Source organism: Atractosteus spatula, chromosome 11 (assembly GCF_055471065.1).
Source record: "Atractosteus spatula isolate fAtrSpa1 chromosome 11, fAtrSpa1.hap1, whole genome shotgun sequence".
In the NCBI taxonomy this organism is placed as follows: Eukaryota; Metazoa; Chordata; class Actinopteri; order Semionotiformes; family Lepisosteidae; genus Atractosteus; species Atractosteus spatula.
The window spans coordinates 21,906,595-21,926,394 of NC_142716.1; the positions used below are offsets into that span (position 1 = coordinate 21,906,595).

Below are 19,800 nucleotides of genomic sequence, written 5' to 3' on the forward strand. Positions count from 1 at the left end.
TCAGTATCTTTCCACCTGGTTTGATATTCTGGATTACAAGAATTAATGAGAGGTTTAATTTGAGATGCATAATAATTTTAAAATTTGGTAAAGCCATGCCCCCTTTATCTTTGAAATGTGCAATGTTTTGAATCTGTTCCAGGTTTTCTCCCCTACGAAATAAACCTAGAAATCATCTTATACCATTCTTTAGATTGTTTTGCAGCGATTTCAAGGGAGAAATAAGATATAAGAAGAGTAGTCGTGGCAATAGATTCATTTTTACAGGTTCAATTCTAGAACTAAAACTCATAAAGAGGATTAGGTTCCATTTCAGTATATCTGCTTTAATTGTAATTATAAGGGGTCCATAATTAATTGTTGCTAATGTAGAAATATCTTTTGGTAAATAGACTCCTAGATATCGCATTGAACTTTGGTCCCACTTAAGGTGGTATTTGCTTTTGAAAAATGGGGAGGGTTGTAATTAAAGGTTAGAACTTGTTTTTTTACATTTAACTTATAGCCTGCCAGCAAGCCAAAGCTATCTAAGAGTTTAATTACTTCTGGAAGTGAACTCGTGGGATCCTCCATATATAACAAAACGTCATCTGCGTACAGTGCTATCTTGTGCTCATTCCCTTGTATAGAAATACCTTTTATTTTGCTATTTTGTCATATCCACTGGGCTAGTGGCTCTATAGAGCAAAGAGCAATGGAGACAAAGGGCAGCCTTGTCTCGTCCCTTGTTCTAAAGTTATGCTATCAGATAAATAACCATTTATTTTAATTCATGCTGTTGGTCTATCATATAAGGTTTGAATACCTTTTATAATATTTTCACAAAAACCAAACCTACCTAAGACCCTATAGAGGTATTTCCAACTAACAGAGTCAAAAGCTTGCTCGGCATCTCATCAAAGAAGCTTCTAAATTATATTGTTGAATATGGTTCATGATATGCAATGTGCTTCAAATGTTATGATGGGTTTGTCTATCTTGAATAAACCCTGTTTGATCATATATATCAAATGAGGGAGAATCTTTTCGATTAGTTTAGTCTGTATTGCTGTATATATTTTATAATCCACATTAAGGACTGAGACTGGTCTGAATGATCCACAGTCCAATCTATCTTTTCCCTCCTTAGGGATAACTGAGATGATAGCCTCTCTCCATGATGGGGGCATTCCAAAAAAGCATACATCTTTTCTTCACTTTCTGAAGGGGGTTGTGTATATAGTTTTCTGTAATTTGTAAAAGTGTTTTGGATTTCTTCCCATTTATAGAATACAGCATTACAGTTCTGGTCCCTTATTTTATATATTGTATTATTGCCCTGTTTTTTTAATTTTCTTGCCAACAGCTTTAGTGATTTTGACCCTGACTAACTTTATATTCAGATTAGATAATTGTAATTGCTTTACCTTCTTCTTATGACTGCTCAGAGCAATAATTTTCACCCTTATAACTGCCTTTAATCTGTTCCAGATCTTCTCTGGTCCCACTTCTCCATTATCATTCTCTTCCAAAAATATTTTATTTCTTGTTTTATCTGTGCTTTACATTGTGGATCGTTCAAAAGACTGGAGTTCATCCTCCATGTTGTATTTCCATGATTATTACTTAATCGTATGGACAATGACATAGGAGCGTGGTTTGAAAAATCACTTCTACCAATATCGCAATGTTGAATCCTATATCTCTCTTGTATATAGAAAAATAATCCTTGAATATACCGAATGAGGGAAGAAATAGTGAGTGTAATCACGCCCGATTGGATAGAAATCTTTCCAAAGATCTATTATTACCATTTCCTCCAGCAGTAAATTAATCTTTTTATGCAATGATTTGTCTCTCTGAGAAGATATATTTGTAGAATCAAGCCTGGGGTTAAGACGCACATTCCAATCACCTCCACAAATCAGTATCCCCTGTGCATTAGCCATCGAGTCGAACATTTAAAAAAAAATCACTACCAGGTGGGGCATATACAGTCATGTGAAAAAGAAAGTACACCCTCTTTCAATTCTATGGTTTTATATATCAGGACATAAAACATCATCTGGTCCTTACCAGGTCCTAAAAGTAGGTAAATCTAACCTCAGGTGATAAACAACACATAACAGATTCCACTATGTTATTATTTATTTAATAGAAGTAAGCCAACATACAGAAGCCATGTGTGAAAAACTAAGTACACTCCATAATTCAGTAGCTTGTAGAACCACCTTTAGCAGCAATAACTGGAAGTAATCGTTTTCTGTACGAGTTTATCAGTCTCTCACATCGTTTTGGAGGAATGTTGGCCCACTCTTCTTTACAACATTGCTTCAGTTCATTGATGTTTGAGGGTATTCATTTATGCACAGCTCTCTTAAGGTCCCGCCACAGCATCTCAATGTGGTTGGGGTCTAGACTTTGACTTGGCCATTCCAACACCTTGATTCTTTTCTTTTTCAGCCATTCAGTTGTAGATTTGCTGGTGTGCTTGGGATCATTGTCCTATTGCATGACCCAATTTCTGCCAAGCTTTAGCTATCGGACAGATGGCCTCACATTTGCCTCTAGAATACTTCGGTATAAAGAGGAGTTCATGGTTGACTCGATGACTGCAAGGTGCCCAGGTCCTGTGGCTGCAAAACAAGCCCAAATCATCACCCCCCCACCACCGTGCTTGACAGTGGTGATACGCTGTGTTTGGTTTGGCCAAACATGGCGTTGTGTATAATGACCAAACATCTCCACTTTGGTCTCATTTGTCCAAAGGACCTTGTTCCAGAAATCTTGTGGTTTGCTTAGATGCAGCTTTGATAAACTAAGCTGTGCTGTCGTGCCATGCTGCCGTGCTGTTCTTTTTGGGGAGAAAGGGCTTTCTCCTGGCTACCCTTCCATGAAAGCCATACTTGCTCAGTCCTTTTCTGATTGTACTGTCCTGAGCTTTAACATTTAACATGTTAACCAAGGCCTGTAGATCCTTAGATGTAGCTCTTGGGTCCTTTGCGATTTCTCTGAGCATTATACGGTCTGACCTTGGGGTGAATTGACTGGGACGCCCACTCCTGGGAAGATTGGCAACTGTCTTGAATGTTCTCCATTTGTAAATAATCCTTCGCATTGTAGAATGATGGATTTCAAATTGTTTGGAAAAGGCCTTATAGCCCTTCCCAGATTGATGAGCAGCAACAATTGCTTCTCTGAGTTCATTGCTGATGTCTTTTCTCCTTGGCATGGTGTTAACACACACCTGAATGCTCCAGACCACCAAACTGCCAAAAGTTCTGCTTTTATAGAGGTGGTCACACTTCCTGGTGATCAACTAATCAAGTGCATTTGATTGGCAGCACCTGGCTCCTAATTACCTTCTTAATTCTTGTGGAAGCAGTAGGGGTGTGCTTATTTTTTCCCATGTAGTTTCTATATTTTGGCTTACTTTTTGTTGAATAAATAATGACATAGTGAAATCTGTTATCTGAGGTTGATTTGTCTAATTATAGAAGTTGGTGAGGACAGATGATTGTTATTTCTGCCCAGAAATGTAAAACCATTTTATTAAAACAGGGTATACTTTCTTTTTCACATGACTGTACATTAAGCAATGTTAGTAATTCCCCTTCCATTTTTCCCAATGCTAATACATATCTCCCCTCCTTATCTTTAACTGTAAGCAACTCAAATTGAGCCTTTTGAGATATCAGTATAGCCACATCTATCCTATGGCCAGATTTATATGAGGAAAAATAGATTTTTGATAAACTCATCCTTCTTAATTTCTCATGCTCCAATACACTCAGATGTGTTTCTTGTAAAAAAACAATATGACCCCCTTCTTTCTTCATTTTAGACAAAATCTTATTTCTCTTAATAGGGTTAAGTATTCCAATAACATTAAATGTAACTATTTTGAGGTCTTGCTTGAACATATTTGATGCAAATCGTAGAACTTTCAAACTCTCTCCCATAAGACATATGTTTCATATTGTTAAACATCCTCTTCTCATCAGTTTTCTCTAACAATACGTCACAATCACAGTAAGCAAAAACATTAACCAAACAACCTTAAACAAAACTGTATCCATCTCCGTCTCATTCACAGTACTTTCTTCTCTTCTGTTTAAAAAAAAAAAAGAAAGTCAGTTAGGAAAGTCCTCCTTCTCTTCTGGAGCAGGTGGCGCGATGGCAAATCCAAACCTTTTTTTATAAAAAAAAAGAGGGTAACCAGGAAAATAAAGAAATAAGTCACACTAGTCGTAGTCACCAAATATTTCCCGACATTTACAAATGATCTTAAACATTGCTGGAAACTTTAAAAAAAACTAAACAATTAAATCCTTCCCGACTTTTAAGAACTCACTGTGTCCATTTTCTTCAATCTTGCAAGGGGCATCTCTGCCTGAAACTCTGTAGTTTCTCCTTATTGCCGTTTCCAAAACTGGTCTTTCCCAGGGCCACCCCGTCTGCCAGCCTTCTGCCAAGTAAACAATCGCTCAATTTCTTCTTCCAGAAGAAGCGGTATAACTTGCCCCTCTCTGCCACGTCCTTTGTGGCTTCTGCTGCTGAATGGTATAGACAGCTGCCGTCTTCATAAAACACCTGTAGCCTCACTGGAAATGGAGTCTGAAGTTTTATTTTTTGTGACTTCAGCACCTTCTTTACCTCAGAGTATTCCATACTTTTTTTAAGTACTGCCAGGGTTTAATCATGATCCACATAAATTGTCATTATGGAAAAGTTCTTTCTTTTGCCAGGCTTTACGTAATACTTCTTTCATTTTGTAGCTTAAGAACTTGGCGACAATGGAGTGTGGTTTGGCGTCAGGGCCTCTGGGTTTTGGCGCTAAAGCTCTATGCGCCCTTTCAATTCTCAGTTCCACGCCCTTCGGTAAATCAAGTTCCCCCCTCAGCAGATTTTCAAGGAAGGTGACCGTGCAGTGTCCCTCAGATTCTTCAGGGATTCCGTAAATCCGAATGTTATCTCTGCGTGATCTTCCTTCCTGGTCCGTTAGTTTCCAAAGTATTTTGTCATAGCAAGAGCTTCTTTATCACAGTTTCTGTTTCCACTTCTTCGATCTGTCCCTCTTCCTTATCCAGTCTCTTACTTACCTTGCTCAACTCCTGTTTAATATCTGTAAGCTGCTGTTTATTGTCCCATCTGAAGTCTCTAAGTTCATATAATATTTTCTGAAGACTGGCGTCCACACCATCTCATTCGGTACTTGCTGAGCTGCTCTGACTGTGGTCAGAAGTCGCAGTTTCAATATTTTCCACGATCGGTAGTTTTCTCCTGCTTCTCCTGACAGCCCCTTGTAAAATGTAAAAAAATAACTTTTTTCAGTGTTTTATTGCAAAATTGTTGGGAGGTGATCCGTATTACGCTGCCATTCCCGTACGTATCCTAACCGGAAGTCCCATCTCCAAGAATTTCTTAATTCATTATTTGACCCACGTGAGCTGCTTGCTTTGCCTTCTTGTTTAGAGGTTCTTTGCTTGGTCATTGTGTCCAAATGACATGAGGGGATGGGAGGAAATGTTTTACTTTTTTTTAACATTTATATTAAGAAAAACTGGTTCACAAAGTTGCCATCTTTTTTCTACTAATTCCATACTTGTCCCATTCTCCTTTTTTCTGCCTTTGCTGCGAAGAGGTGACTTATTCATTGTCTTTCTTCCTAGGATCCTTACAACAGGACATCCCAGCCCAGCCTCGATTACCTGCATCGCCGCCGTAAGGAGATCATGGCCCAGCTGGAAGAGAGGAAGGTGATCTCTCCCCCTCCCTTTGCCCCATCACCAACGCTGCCCCACTCCTTCCCCCCGGATTTCCCCCAGGAGGTACGGCACAAAACCCTGTAGCTATTCCAGCAGCTGCTTTTCCGAGTCTGTGGTGTAGACGCATTTGAGACTGCATGCCTGAGCTGTTTACTTATACAGGTTATTTAAACTGTAAAACTTTTCTGATATTGTTTAATCTGTTTACCTGATTGCTAGACCTTTCCTATGTTTATTAACCTTCCCCACTTGTGGTAGCTAAGATGTGCTTGTACCTACCAAGTCACTGAGACACTGTCTGCTCATAGTTCTGGCTGCTGGTCAGCACTGTAGTGCATTTATGAAGGTTTTGTGCTGCATAGCATCAAAACCTAAAATAACAAGCTTGTATAAGGGGTACAAATAGTAATTATGTGTACATGTGTTGTGCACATACATACGGGTGTGTGCATTGTATATGACAATGTATGTGTACATTCTTTTCTGTTTTCTCACTTTTCAGTTTTATTGAATCTGTGATAATTCTAGAATGGATTAAAAACATCCATTTTACCAGAATTCAAATGATAAAGCAGATTTTATTTCCATTTAAACTGGACATTGAAACGAATATAAAAAGGTCCCAGACTATATGTGACATCAAGAGATCTGGATTTGTTAGTGTGACTTGTCATTTGAGATTACAAAATGCTTTATTTAAAAAAAGAACCCATAGACAAAACACCATACATGTTTTTAAGTAGGATGGTTAAGCAGCTCATATTTGTTGCCTTGTTTTTATAATGCATCCTTATAATTGCACCAGAAAGAAAATAGAACTGTAACTTTCTCTCCCCTGACAGCAGTACATGGAGGAGAACTCCAAGGCTTTTGGGAAATGCACACGTGAACATGACCTCACTGGCCAGTATTCACCCTGGTCGTGCGATACCATTGGCTCCTACATTGGCACCAAGGACTTGAAGCCCAAAGAAATCATGGCATCAGGCACCATGGAGATGATGGTGAGTTAGGTTCTGGAGCTGCTGAGTTGTGTACTGTAAATTCTGGTACGACATACTACATCCTGTCTTGTCATTTTGCACAAGTCTTTATGAATGTATGTTTAATGCGAAAAGACAACAATGAGGAAAAAAACATTACATGATTTTAAGAGTGGTGGAAAGTTGTGCGCAAGAAACTAGGGGGGGGGGGATTTCATTTCACTTCTGTTTTCCCAGCTCTAACTTTACAGGGAGCAACAGATAGCTGCTCATCAGCCGAAGGTTATCTTTGTTTACTCTCACTCCTTGTTTACTACCTTTGGCACTATTGATTGACAAGCGTAAATAATTCACCAACAGCCTTTTTGTTTGTTAGAAACTAGTGGCTTATTTTTAAATCAAAACTTTCACTGTGCTGCATTTATTTTCCTCCTTAACTTTCTTTGAGAAGATTACAATGTCAATGCAGATTTTCAACATTATAAGACTGACAGACATGTTTGTACAAAACTTTTGACTTAATTTTTTTGGTGATTTTTACAGCAGCTTCTAATTTGTAGAGATCCTACTAAAGGAAAAGGAGAGATCCTCTTATTTAGTGATCCCAGTCTTTTGTATTGCAATTTATGATTGACAACTCTCCATACAAGCTGTGATTTTTTTTGCACAAGCATAGATTTTGATTGAAAGTGTAGCGACAAGTGGGATTCTTCATATTACTATAGACAGATCAGTGACATCAGAAACAAATACGGACAAAGATCGCTGTCTGGTGAAAAATACACAATTCTTGCTGTAAAAACAAGATCGTCTTGTAGCTTTATTGCAGAAGCAATTTGGTGGAATATTTGCCTTTTATTGCTTGTTAGTGAACACTGATTTACTGCAGTGATTTTGATGGTTCACTGAATATTATTGTATCACCACATTGGACTGTTTCCCTGATTTTTCCATTTGGACAGATTTATTTTTTTCCCCTTAAACACACTTAGTGCTAACCTCAGATCTGAAAACTAAAATGATGGTCATAAGGTCACAGTGGTGTTCTCCTGTGATATCTAAATTTAATTGGAATAATTGTCACTGGTCCATCCAATGGCTGAGAATACCCTTGGGATGTTCTCTTGTGGGGACAGCCAGTATGCCAGTAGCCAGCCTCCCAGGCATGTAATTTGTAATCCACCCCAGTTTACTAGAAACACTACTTGTCTAACCAGAGCGATGCTCTTATGAGGTGTAGCTGTCCAACTCCATCAACAGGGATGCGTTCAGCACATTCACTCAACTCCAGTCATTAAAGGTTATAAGGTTCTCTGGCTCTTAGTTTTTGTAAATTATCACATGTATTTTCTTCAGAGACATATGTTTACTTTTTTTAACTTAGTGTTTAAGGCATGAAAATATAAAGGCTCCATCTGATGCAATCAGATGCAAGTAGACAACACAAAGATATAAAGGGCAGTTTGTACATTTAAGTGACATCCATTGCATAGTGCTTTCATTCACTTCACATTTTGTAATCTCACCTAATGTGGACTATTTCTATCTTGTGATTTTAAGCAACTGTGCATCTGTTTTCATCCCCTTCCAGTAAGGTCCCATTTTGTTGAATTACAAATAATGTATACACATTTTATAAAGTAAATATTTCAAATCTAAATTTTAATGCTTAAACAACAGTGTGGAACGTTGAATTTCATTAAAACTGCAAAGAAAACTTAAGAGCTACAGGGTATAGTGGCTAATGAGGGACAAATATGCATGAGTCACAGCTGGCCTTTATGGAAGGAAGCCATTAGCTTACTTCAAAAAAAAGTCCAAAAATTTGTCAAGGTTGAAAAAGGATAGACGAAACTAAAGGTAAGTCTTAGAGGAGACCTTGCTTCAAAAGATTACCTCAATGAGAACATGAGGAAGAAAACGGATAAGGAGACTGTCCCTGATTCTTCTGTTCCCAACATTCATGGGACTCAAAAAAAAGTATTTCCTTTTCTTCATGCTAAATTAATTCTGTCTTTGCTTCAGACGTAGTAGCAGAATAAGGACATGGGGTCACAAATGGAAACAGTCCCCTGGGTATTCCCCATGAATGGTATATTCTTGAATCAAATTTCTTCTCTAGACTAGACTTAGCTTTCTTAATATGGCCAAGTGAAAATCCTCCAAGACAGGGAACCTTGTTGCTATAGTTAGTTTGTAGACAATAACTTTTTTTGTGCTATGGTTACCAAAACTAAATTTTCTAAAGCTTAACTTGATAAAGCATAACTTTCCAAGAATTTAACTTGCACACTTTTCACACTTTTTGTCCGTCATCTGCGTATTTAGTTGCTTGGTGTTGGAGAATATACAGTTTGTCTGGAGGAGCTGTATACCTGATTATGCCCCTTAGGAGGCATCATTGGTTCTTGTTCATAATGAGTTTTTGACCCGTGTGCAGACTTGACTTCTGTGAACTGGTGTTGCATTCCTTGTAATATTCCATTCCTCATGACCATTGAAGTACCCTTGTTTAAGTTCTGTGAAGAACATCTTTCAGTCTCCTTAGGTAGAACTAGGAAAAAATCCTGTCAGCCTTTGACGATCTGAGTTCTAACTCATCCTTAGTCTCTGTAATTCCAGGTATCAGGTATGCTAAAATTACTTAATACTTGTAGAGCTCCTTTTTTAAAGTGGGGCATGGATGTCAATGTCTTTTGTAAAAACCTGAAATATTCCTTAAAGGGGGAATTGCAGTCCCAGTTTCTCAGACCGGTTATTAAATCTCTATAAAATTAATTGACGTTATAGAAAAATTTTACAAATTTCGAATTCAGCACAATATCGCGAACTTTGTGAAAGTGCTGTAAGTTGTAATGTCGCAAACTTGCATTCGAGCTCCCACAAATTGCAACGCAATGTGGCCCTTCCTGTTCACTAGTCACTGTAATGTCTAATGTAATGCAATGTAAGAGCAAATAAGTACAGGTTTTACAGCAGACATTTCACTCCAGAAATGTTCCAACATGATCTGCATGCAGAGTTAAGTAGTATTTGTTGGCAAAACAGTCTCAAAGTCGAGATCAATATTTCTACTAGATTTAAATAGAAGTATTAACAAACCTGCTTCTTTACAGTGTAATGAGGCCATATTACCAGATGTTTTGTTGCCCCGTTCTGAATCGCAGAACACGGTGCTGTGCGTACCAGGAAATTTTCTATTTTGTGATGTAATTTGGAGGTTTTACGCATTACTGTGTACATTTTACTTTGATTATGGTTTGAAATGCCCTTATCAATGCTGATTCTTTTTAACTCCAAAATATAAAAATAACATTGCAGATAACCTTTAAGTACATTTTACTTTTTTCTTCTGCAAAACCTGTTAACTCAAATCTTTACAGTGCTACTGCCGTTCCACTGTTGAATTTTTTTTCTGCTGCAGTGTTTCTCTCTCCCTGTAGCTGTGATTTGTTTTTAGTTCTGCCTGTTCCTTGGTGTATTATTTTTCTCTTTTTGACTATTTGGGCCTTTTACATAGACAGTAGAGTGCCCTATCCTTTCTTAATTTTGCCATTGAATGTAATGGGAGGTAAGTTGGGACAGAAGGAGTATATTTAGCCCAAATCCTCCCACATTCTCCATTTTCATCTTTTGAGCTCATCATCTCACAAAGTGATTACTGATGCATGTCTCCATTAGTTACTTTAGGAGAAATACTGAGAAATCTTTAGCCAGCAGCCATATCGCTCTGCAACTCACAACTGGCCACCCACTGAAGCTAAGCAGGTGTGAGCCTGGTCAGTACCTGGATGGGAGACCTCCTGGGGAAAAAATAAGGTTGCTGCTGGAAGAGGTGTTAGTGGGGCCAGCAGGGGGCGCTCACCCTGCGGTCCATGTGGGTCCTAATGCCCCAGTATAGTGACGGGGACACTATACTGTAAACAGGCGCCGTCCTTCGGATGAGACGTAAAACCGAGGTCCTGACTCTCTGTGGTCATTAAAAATTCCAAGGTGTTTCTCGTAAAGAGTAGGGGTGTAACCCCGGCGTCCTGGCCAAATTTCCCATTGGCCCTTGCCAATCATAGCCTCCTAATAATCCCCCTCTATGAATTGGCTTCATTGCTCTGCTCTCCTCCCCACTGATAGCTGATGTATGGTGAGCATTCTGGCGCACTATGGCTGCCATTGCATCATCCAGGTGGATGCTGCACATTGGTGGTGGTGGAGGGGAGTCCCTATTATCTGTTAAGCACTTTGAGTGGAGTGTCCAGAAAAGCGCTATATAAGTGTAAGCAATTATTATTAAATCTTAATACTACTGCAATTTAGGTTCTTGGTTTCTGTCACCGAGGCAAGATTATTCATTCCTAAACTTAATTCTGATGCACACATCTGTGCCTAACAATCTGAGCTAATTTAAATACTCTGAAGGAGGCCAATAATAAGTTAATTTTTATATTCAATAAATTACAGAGTTGATGATGTCAGAATCTTTTTAATGAGAAGTATTTTAACTGAACCCAACCCCAGGGTTTCAGCTTTATCAGAACTGAAGAAGTCTCAAATGCCTGTTGCAGGTCAGGAAGTATGATAATTGTAGAGTCCTGCACCCCTGTGCAGGCAAGCCAGAGGAACAGCAGGGTAGGCCTATGGTGATGGTGTGAACCAGCAGAGTGCTGGGAACCTAGGGGTTTAGTTTCTGCCAGGGGAAGAATTCTGAATCCACTTTACCAGCCATGAAAATACCTAGATATGGAAGGAGATTTGGTGATCCCAGATGCAGGTCCTCCACTGTCTTTTGAACCGATTGTCATATGAAGGTCGGATGTTTTCATTGTATGTAATGGACATCACGCTCCAACTAGTACATAATTCAAAATTTCAACATACTACATTTCTTACATGTAGTTGCTCATTAATACTTAATTTTGTGCAGTGTCTGTATCTACTTTTCCATTGAGCTGCGCTTTCTTTTTGTATTTAAATGTTTTTTTTTATTTTATGAATGAAAGTCCACCTTTAGTTTAAGGATCATTGTAGAAAAGAAAGTTTATTTTATTCAGCTATTGGTATTTGTGCTTGGGGGGGGGGAGGGGGAAAGGATAACAATGGAACTAACTTCACAACCTCGTATGTATCCTGTCTTCCTGCAGAATGTGGACAGCAAGGGTTTGAGAGAGCAGCAGTTGGACATGCAGCGAAGGTCAGCTGAGGCCAAAGACGATGACCCCATCATTCCGTTTGGCCCCCTGCCTACCGTCTCTCGCTTTGGGGCTATCTCACGCACCTCCAAAACAGGCTACCAGACCACCGGGCCAGTACAAGCCATGACCTCTACCCAGGCCCATGGTAGCGCAGCTACCAAACATGTCCCTGTGGCAGGTAGGCCTGAGACCACCTTCCCCTGCTGACTGTTTCACTGCGCATGTAATTTCTGCTTACAGAGGCAAGCGCGATCCTTTTGCCCCTTTTGAGTAAATGACTAAGTTTCAGTTTAACAAGGAGAGCCAGGCCAGGTAAGTCCATATCGTCTTGCTTGAACAGCTCTGTCTCATCATGTCAAGGATAGCTATTATAACTCAGCCATTGTATATAATGCCTAATCTCAGTCTGGAAAGGAACGAGTAATAGGTTTATTCCATGTTGAAAAGAGAAGAAAGAAAACACGTTTTGGCCATGGAGCCTTCTTCAGGTGTGAGAAAGACAGGGCAGTAAGCAAAGGTAATGTAGCAGGAGAACAAAAGCTGGGAGAGAGGAGGAGCGCGAGGCAGGAGCAGGGGACAGACAGAGTGGCCAGTCGGGTAGCGTGAAGTCAGAATAGGTGAAGAGAGATGTGAAATGAAACCTACCATGAATAGAGAGAATTTAGAAGAAAATTAGTCTGTCGTTGAGAGAAGGGGAAAGGTGTGTTCCTAGCTGCAGGATAATTTTAGTTTCTGTAGTCTTTCTGATGTAGGAGTTAGGCAAACCATCTTTGAGAACACAGACGGAGAGATTAGCGTGATCATGGCCGTCAGAGGTGAAATGAGTGACAACAGGCTTGGAGAAATCTTTAATCTTCACATTCCTAACATGTTCTCTGAAGCGGTCTCCGAGCAAGTCTCCTTCCTGCTTCACCAATGTAGAGCTGGGCTTTTCTTGCAAGAGTTCCAGTAAATAAGGTTGCTGGAGGTACAAGATGCCATCTGAGTGATCAGGAATTGTTCTGAGGCGCCTTGAATGAGCGTGATGTTAGATATATATTTATAGGTGATGCAGCGAGTTCTGTTACAGGGGAAAGTGCCTGGTGTGGGTGATGGCTGAGGGGGGTCAAGGGAGCTGTGAACAAGGCTACACAGATTAGGTGGTCGGTGATATGAGATGATGGGGTGGTCAGAAAAGAGGGCCACATTGGAAGGGATCATCCTGTAGGATGGAAAAGTTGTCACTGTCGTCGCTGCAGAGTCATTGTAGCCAAAGGAACTGTGAAAAGGGGAGAGAGTTTTTAGTGTTTGGGGTGAAATGAGCTATACAGGAGATAGTTGTGTGAATCAGTGGGTTTGTAATAGACTGAAGTAGAGAGTCGGGAGTAGTTAATGGAGAAGTTGATGTCTAGAAACGGAAGAGTAGTGGAAGATGTTAACTGTATATTTGAGGGGCAGATGGAGGGACTTCAGCAGAGAAGCAGGACTACAGAGGAAATGGCCTGAGCATCAGAATGCACCCACACTGGCATGTTTGTCACTGAGGTGTCACTGCATCTCTCCTACAGCTGACTACACTTATGAGAACCACAGAGGGTGGGGAGGAGCCTCTTACCAACCACACCAAACCGTGACGTCTCAGGGACACTTCAGTGAAAGGTAGGGGAGCAGCATTTCCTTAGCACCAGTCCTGTCTGAGACAAGAAACCCTTAGACTCTGACTTGCTATCTGTACTTGAAGAAGTCATTATTCTCGTGTGTGATTATCAGGCCACCAATGCCTCCACCTGACAGGGAGCAGCTGAAGATGGAGCTCCAGCAAGTCAACCAGCAGATCAGCCAGCAGACGCAGATCCGTGGACTGGAGGTATATACTCATGCAGAAGTCGCTGAAAGCCCAGCTACCTTTGTTTTCTTAAAATGACTTTCAATACTGTAGGTGAAAAGTTGAAGTAGATATTTTTGCCCTCCTTTGATATTACCATATCACATCTGAGCCCAGTACTTCTAACCCACACACGTCAGTCAACTCTGTATTGCACCTTCTTGAGGGGTCCTTTTCTAAAATTCTAAGAATTGCAGTCCACAAACATTTCTGACACATTCTCATTTCCCCAAATTTAAAAGTCTTACTAGCAGTTTTTGAGAGTTTTTGAAACCACAGTGAGTACAGTACTATTAGAAGTGAACACATGAAAAAATGATTGTTTAACAGTTATAGACGGCACAGATCAACAGTATAAATTCAGCAGTTGAAAAGGTTGAAAATCAGTAATATAAAAATACTGCAAAGGCTGCATGAAAAAGGTCATTTTCTTTTGCTGATATCTGATCAATTTCTAGCTGTTGAAAAGTCCTTGACAGTCACAGCAGCATGGCTGAACAGTGGCTTACAAACTCCCTTAATTCTTTGTGTAAAGATGAGCAAATGACTTCATCTTCATTTTCATTTTTATAGATTGCAAATCTTTTTAAGTTTAGATCATGCCTCACACAGTATATATTTGCTATGCAACCAGGTTCTAAAGCTGAAGAATGTTGCTGTGTTTTATGGCCTGATGATTAACACTGCCACAGTCTCTGTTTCATTGACAGGGAACCACAGCCTTCTTTACTTCAGTTTACACAAGAAATTATATAAAAGGGCAAGGCATCAGTTTTAAAGTGTTAGTTGTTTCTGACGGAGTTTCTTTCATGACGTGTGACAATCTTTTATCCTCAAGGAACTGATGTACCCAAAGTCTCAAAGCAAACCAATTAGCGTGTTTTCTCCATAAAATCTCTACATCTTCTTCCCAGGAACGCTTAATTTCCAGAAACAAGTTTGTGGTACATCTGACCATGTGATATTCCAGCATCAGCATAGTAGTATCCAGTCCTAGTTCAGGAAAGCTACAGTTGTATAAGTTTCCTGAGTTTCTTCAAACACCAGCTAGAGATTTGGAAATAAATGTTTAGTATTTCACACCAAAACATAATAGAGTCTAAAGATTCCTAGCTCATTTAGGAGTAAAACTAAAGACTAATCACTCATGCAATTAATCAGACTTTCCAACTTTAAGATCCACTAATAGGCCAGAACATGGACATGAACAGCAGGACAAAATCTGTTTTTGATTTTCAAGTGCATGGTTTTTTAGGTACTTTTTCAATGTGTGCTGGTAGTGGGTGTCCATTATTGCAATGGGAAGTCTGCTCTAGTCCCATCATTCTTGGTCACCTGTGACGTGTTCCTAGTTTACAGTGTTAAAGAAATGCAATTACATTATTGCATTGTGAACAAGAAGCTGAGCTTCATCTTCTAGTTCACGGTTTCTGTCAAGCTGCAAACATCTTGTGGAAGCCAGTGGCTGTGTTGATTTTTGGCCTGCCCTGTCCTGAGTCCTGCTGAGGTGTGTGTATGTTGGAACTGTAGTGCTGCTGCTATGGTCCCATCTAATCTGGCACTGTGTCCCTGAGTGAGATGCCATGAGGTGTCATGTGTGGTTGGCTCCCCTGCTTTAGGCTGCTAGTAACACTATGCTGCTGCAAAGAGAGCCGAGCACCTTGACCACTCAGCCCATCCCGGCAAAGTGGGCAGCCGGACCCCTGTCCAGTGAGCAGCTGAGCCTGGAGCTGCACCAGGTGGAGCGGGAGATTGGCAAGAGAACACGGGAGATAGCCATGGTGAGTTGGGAGGTCGCAGTAGGAGGAGAGCTAAACAATGTCTCAGCCATAATCATGATGTGTAGATCCCAAAACGTTGCACGATGCCCAGTCTGTCATCCATCATCAAAGCACATCTCAGGCCTGTTTATTCAGAAAGATGTTATGAAAAAGCAAGATATTATGGTGATGGTCAGTTTCAAGGAGAGCTGTATGAACTGGAAGTAGTCAGAAACAGTTGAAGCTAATGAGCCTCTTGAGTGACTCAACTGATACAGCTGCTTGCCTAACCAGGTTGAGCAATATGATCACAGGTCCCAGGCCACGGCCCATTTCACTAGCTGTCCGTGATTGAAAGACAAGTGGCTTAAAGGCAAGTGAGGAGTGTGCCTACACTTCCACATTCTCCCCTGCATGAGGTGTTGGGGTCATAGTTGTGAACTGAGACATAAACACATTTGACAATTTTAAACTTGGGGAAAATAAAAAAAAAAGGTTTAATCTGTTCCCTATACTGAATTTGGGATATTTGCCAACACCAGTGAAACAGGGTTTGTTGTCTCTTTTCTTTACAAGGTCAACATTCAAACTAAACCTTGTTGATGTAAAGACAACAGTATTATTAGTTTGATAGTCTTCAGAACTTTTGAGATCAGTTCTTTTAGTAGGCTTGATTAAATTCACATAGAATCTTCCTATGTGGAATGCTGTTTAGGAGTAAGATTGAAAGATTTAAGTTCTCTGGCCTGGTGTATTTCCTATAATGTTTGTCATAGTTTTCCCTATATTGATTTTGAATGCTTTAGGTGAGCGAAGTTTCCAATCAGGCCATCTTTTATGATCTGTTTAGGTTTGAAATATAACGGTTAGGTTATGCTCCACTAGATGGTTGTTAAGGGATTGCTAAAGTGTTTGGGCTTTCATATTTGTAAGTGAATGAATGTCTAGTTGTACCCTGGCTTTCTCTGTATCAGTATTATTGTTTTCAAAAGTTTTTGTCAGTATTCTGACTTTCAGGTTTTTGTTACTACCTGTATATAGCCTTTGGGAGTCCCATATGGTTCATTGCTGACTAAGTAACAGCTGGAAGATGTTTCCTGACAGTTTTCCTGCATCTTCTAAGCGATACATCTCAAAGGCTGCACGTCATGAAACCGGTCACCTTAATATGTTACTATTGTAATGAAAAAGTAATTGGGTAAGAAAAAGTAACAAATCGATAACCTATTGTTTACACAAAATCAAATTTGTAAGCGTCCAATTGCATATTCATTCAATCCATTTGATTGCTTCTGGCTGTACAAATCTTCTGTTACACCCCAGTTAACTTCACATCATGAATTCTGGTGGAACTGCTGCTATTGCAATGGCTACCTCTGCTGCTAGGCTCTAGTGAGAGGGTACACTTCTTCTACCCTTGCAGTGCTTGGTCACTCACCGGCATCCTTGTGGCTGTAGTGTGGAGCTGTCTTGGTAGATGAACTAATGCAGTGATAGGTGAAGATCAGAACAGAGGTTAAAATTCAGCCCACTTGCTGTGGTGTCACAGTAATGTTATTTTCAATAATATACCTGTCCCTAGATTCCCGCTGTTCTTGTCTTCTTGCTTATGCAGTCAGTTCTTGCTTCAAACTATTTGAACTCCTAACAATCTTGCAAACTTACTTTGATACTTGTGTGTCCATTTGATATTCTCAAACCAAAAGAGAAGTTACTGTTATTGAAAGTGTTCAGCAATCAGTGTTGCTGCAGGCTCTGGTGAAAACCTGGTAGTGTTTCATGTAGGCTCTGATGTTCAGGCCAGGAATTTGTTCCTTTGTTCCTGGCAGGAGAGTCAAGGACCTCATGATGTGCAGTTTAAAATGAAGACGTCTGAAAATGGACAGCCTGATCACAAGGTACCTCTGGAGGACCTCTCTCTCGCCCTCAGGTGTGTGCAAAACAAAAAGATCTGATAGTTGTTGATGTGTCTGCAAGGTCATAATCAGTTGCCCACATTCCCTCACAGGGTTGGGGACTTCAGAGCCTGTGCAGTGAGTGATTGCTAATTGTGTACATATGATACTCTCTGGCATTAATTCATTCACACTGGAAATTGCATAGTGTCTTAAATCAGTCCAGTCACTATTTTACATTGCTGTCCCTTATTTATGAGTGTTTGTTAACCAGTTCACTATGCTAGGTTCGGACCCTGTGAGGGTCAGTAGTTACCTTCCACCCGATCTTTTGGGGTTCTTAATTTTCCTACATGTACCTCATATTTTAAAGCACTTTTATTTGTATTTAGTGTGGCCTTCCTACAGTGCATGATTGGTGTCCTATTGTGATGTGTAAAGTGGTGTGATCTTTTTGTGACAGAGGTGATTGATTAGAGGATTAGCTGAAGAGGGAGGGAACAGTAGCACAAACTCCCCCATCCCGGAGCTGTTGCTGACCAAGCATTTTACTGCTGTCTACAGTGAAGGGCCAAATGGATCCAGCCTGGTCCAGGAGAACAGCATCTCCTCTTTGGCCAGCAAGACCTCCTCCCTCAGCCTGTCTGCCGACTCGGGGAGCACCACTGATCTACAGAAGAATGGGGTGGTTCACTCCTGTTCCTAGACCACCCCAGAAGCACCAGTGTGGGGTAACACATATTCCTGCAGCTGGAGAGAAAATCCCCAGCCAGCCCTCTTGGAGCAGGGCACTGGAGCAGCAGGCTTTCTGGTCATGTACACAAAGCCCAATACACTCCACCTTGATTAACTGAACTGGAAGCCTCCCAGCAGTGTGCTTGCAGTAAAGAAGCCCTGCCTTCAAAGTCTTTGTAATGGCTTCTGAGTTACTAAGCCAGGAGGTCTGTGCATAAAGATTCAGTGGCTCCAGTTTTTTTATATGGGTGGAATGTGTTGACAGTACAGTACACAATAAATCACTCACCATCCCGTTCCATGTTTTATTTAGAGATGAGCAGTATCTGCAGTGAATTTAATATTTTTCTTTTTTTGTTCTGTGAATGAACTTTAAATTTTTTTTAAATATAACATTAAATGCTTTGGGTGCCAGGGCAATTGATACCACACTGTTTAGTTGATTGATGCAATGAAATCTAGCAAAACCATGATTAAACAATTTTCAAGGTTACTTTATTATATGCCTGAGCTGAGAGGTGTTGCGTTAGATGAAACAGTGTGTTGCTGTACTTCAAGCCACTTCAGTTTTCTAAAAACCTAACAGGTCTGCTTCCTGGTGGAAACAAAATGGGAACTGGTTGCCTGTATTGACTGTTTGTTGTTAAATTTAAATACTAAGGAAACCGCTTAGGATTCTTTTCTGTACTTTGTGTGTGCACTAAGCTAAACAACAGCAGTTTCTCAAGTGTCTCAGATAAGTAATTTTTTATGAAGCATTATGCATTGACTTTGGGTATATGAGACCTGTAGTCCAAAGTGCTGTCAAACTCAAACCTTAATACTGTTTAGAGTAATTAAACTAGTGGGTGGCATTATTTCTTGGAGTCGCAGAGTTGTGTTGTGATACAATTTCAATATACTCACAATTCACTGAAACCTTCCACTTAATCTTTTCAGTGTTTTTCATGTTGACCCTAGGAATCTCACATTCGGTATCATGAAGTCGATGAGGAATATCATTAGGCCCCTTAATGAGAAAATTACTTTTCAATTCTCAGTACTTTTTCCCGATTTTGATCAAAATTGAAATTTCAATTTGTTATTTTGATCATGTGAAAAGGCTGTGAGTGTGATGTGGAGCTCTCGGAGTGATCTGAAAATGTGCAAAAAGAAAATGAATTGAACTACAGAAAGAACATCGTCATGTTCATTAACAACTTGTCATAAGAGTCTGAGCAGCCACATCAAATGTGAGATCAAAGGGCAGCCAGCCAACAGGAAGTATCCTACTGGTTTAGTGGCCTGTTACTACACAGACACACCTGATAATTCAAGGAAGCTCTTGCCAGAAAACAAGAAGGCATATAATAAGTAACTGCTACATGTGGCTTTTTTTAATCTAGTCTGGTTGAATTTAACAAGCCCTTGTTATCTACTGCACTGTGCACAAAACATAAACTAGACAGAGCCCAGCTACTTTGAGTGACTATTACTGTCTCCTAATTGGCTCCTTTGTGTACTGCGTTTTTGCAGTAACTGATACACAAGGATGTGAGGGTCTAGAATCTCAGGCATCCAGTTGTTAAGCAGTACAGAAATCTTTCTCTGACCGCACAGATACCGGTGGCAAGCGGATATCAGTCTGATG

At 40.1% G+C, this 19,800-nt stretch overlaps 1 protein-coding gene across 5 annotated transcripts in view; it reads left to right on the forward strand.

Moving 5' to 3' along the window:
- rc3h1a (ring finger and CCCH-type domains 1a) overlaps positions 1–19,327 on the forward strand; it is a 54,799-nt gene extending 35,472 nt beyond the window's left edge. For 2 of the 5 annotated variants that reach the window (XM_088927105.1, XM_088927108.1), the window contains exons 13-20: positions 5,652–5,810; positions 6,590–6,751; positions 11,866–12,094; positions 13,464–13,554; positions 13,666–13,762; positions 15,400–15,561; positions 17,370–17,470; positions 18,000–19,327. In XM_088927105.1, coding sequence (XP_088783231.1) covers positions 5,652–5,810; positions 6,590–6,751; positions 11,866–12,094; positions 13,464–13,554; positions 13,666–13,762; positions 15,400–15,561; positions 17,370–17,470; positions 18,000–18,141 — 1,143 coding nt within the window. In that variant the 3' untranslated portion in view covers positions 18,142–19,327. Of the gene's footprint in view, positions 1–5,651; positions 5,811–6,589; positions 6,752–11,865; positions 12,095–13,463; positions 13,555–13,665; positions 13,763–15,399; positions 15,562–17,369; positions 17,471–17,898; positions 17,976–17,999 lie in introns of those variants that run through there. The other 3 variants (XM_088927106.1, XM_088927109.1, XM_088927110.1) reach the window with 3 other exon arrangements.
- Positions 19,328–19,800: the final 473 nt, after the last annotated feature.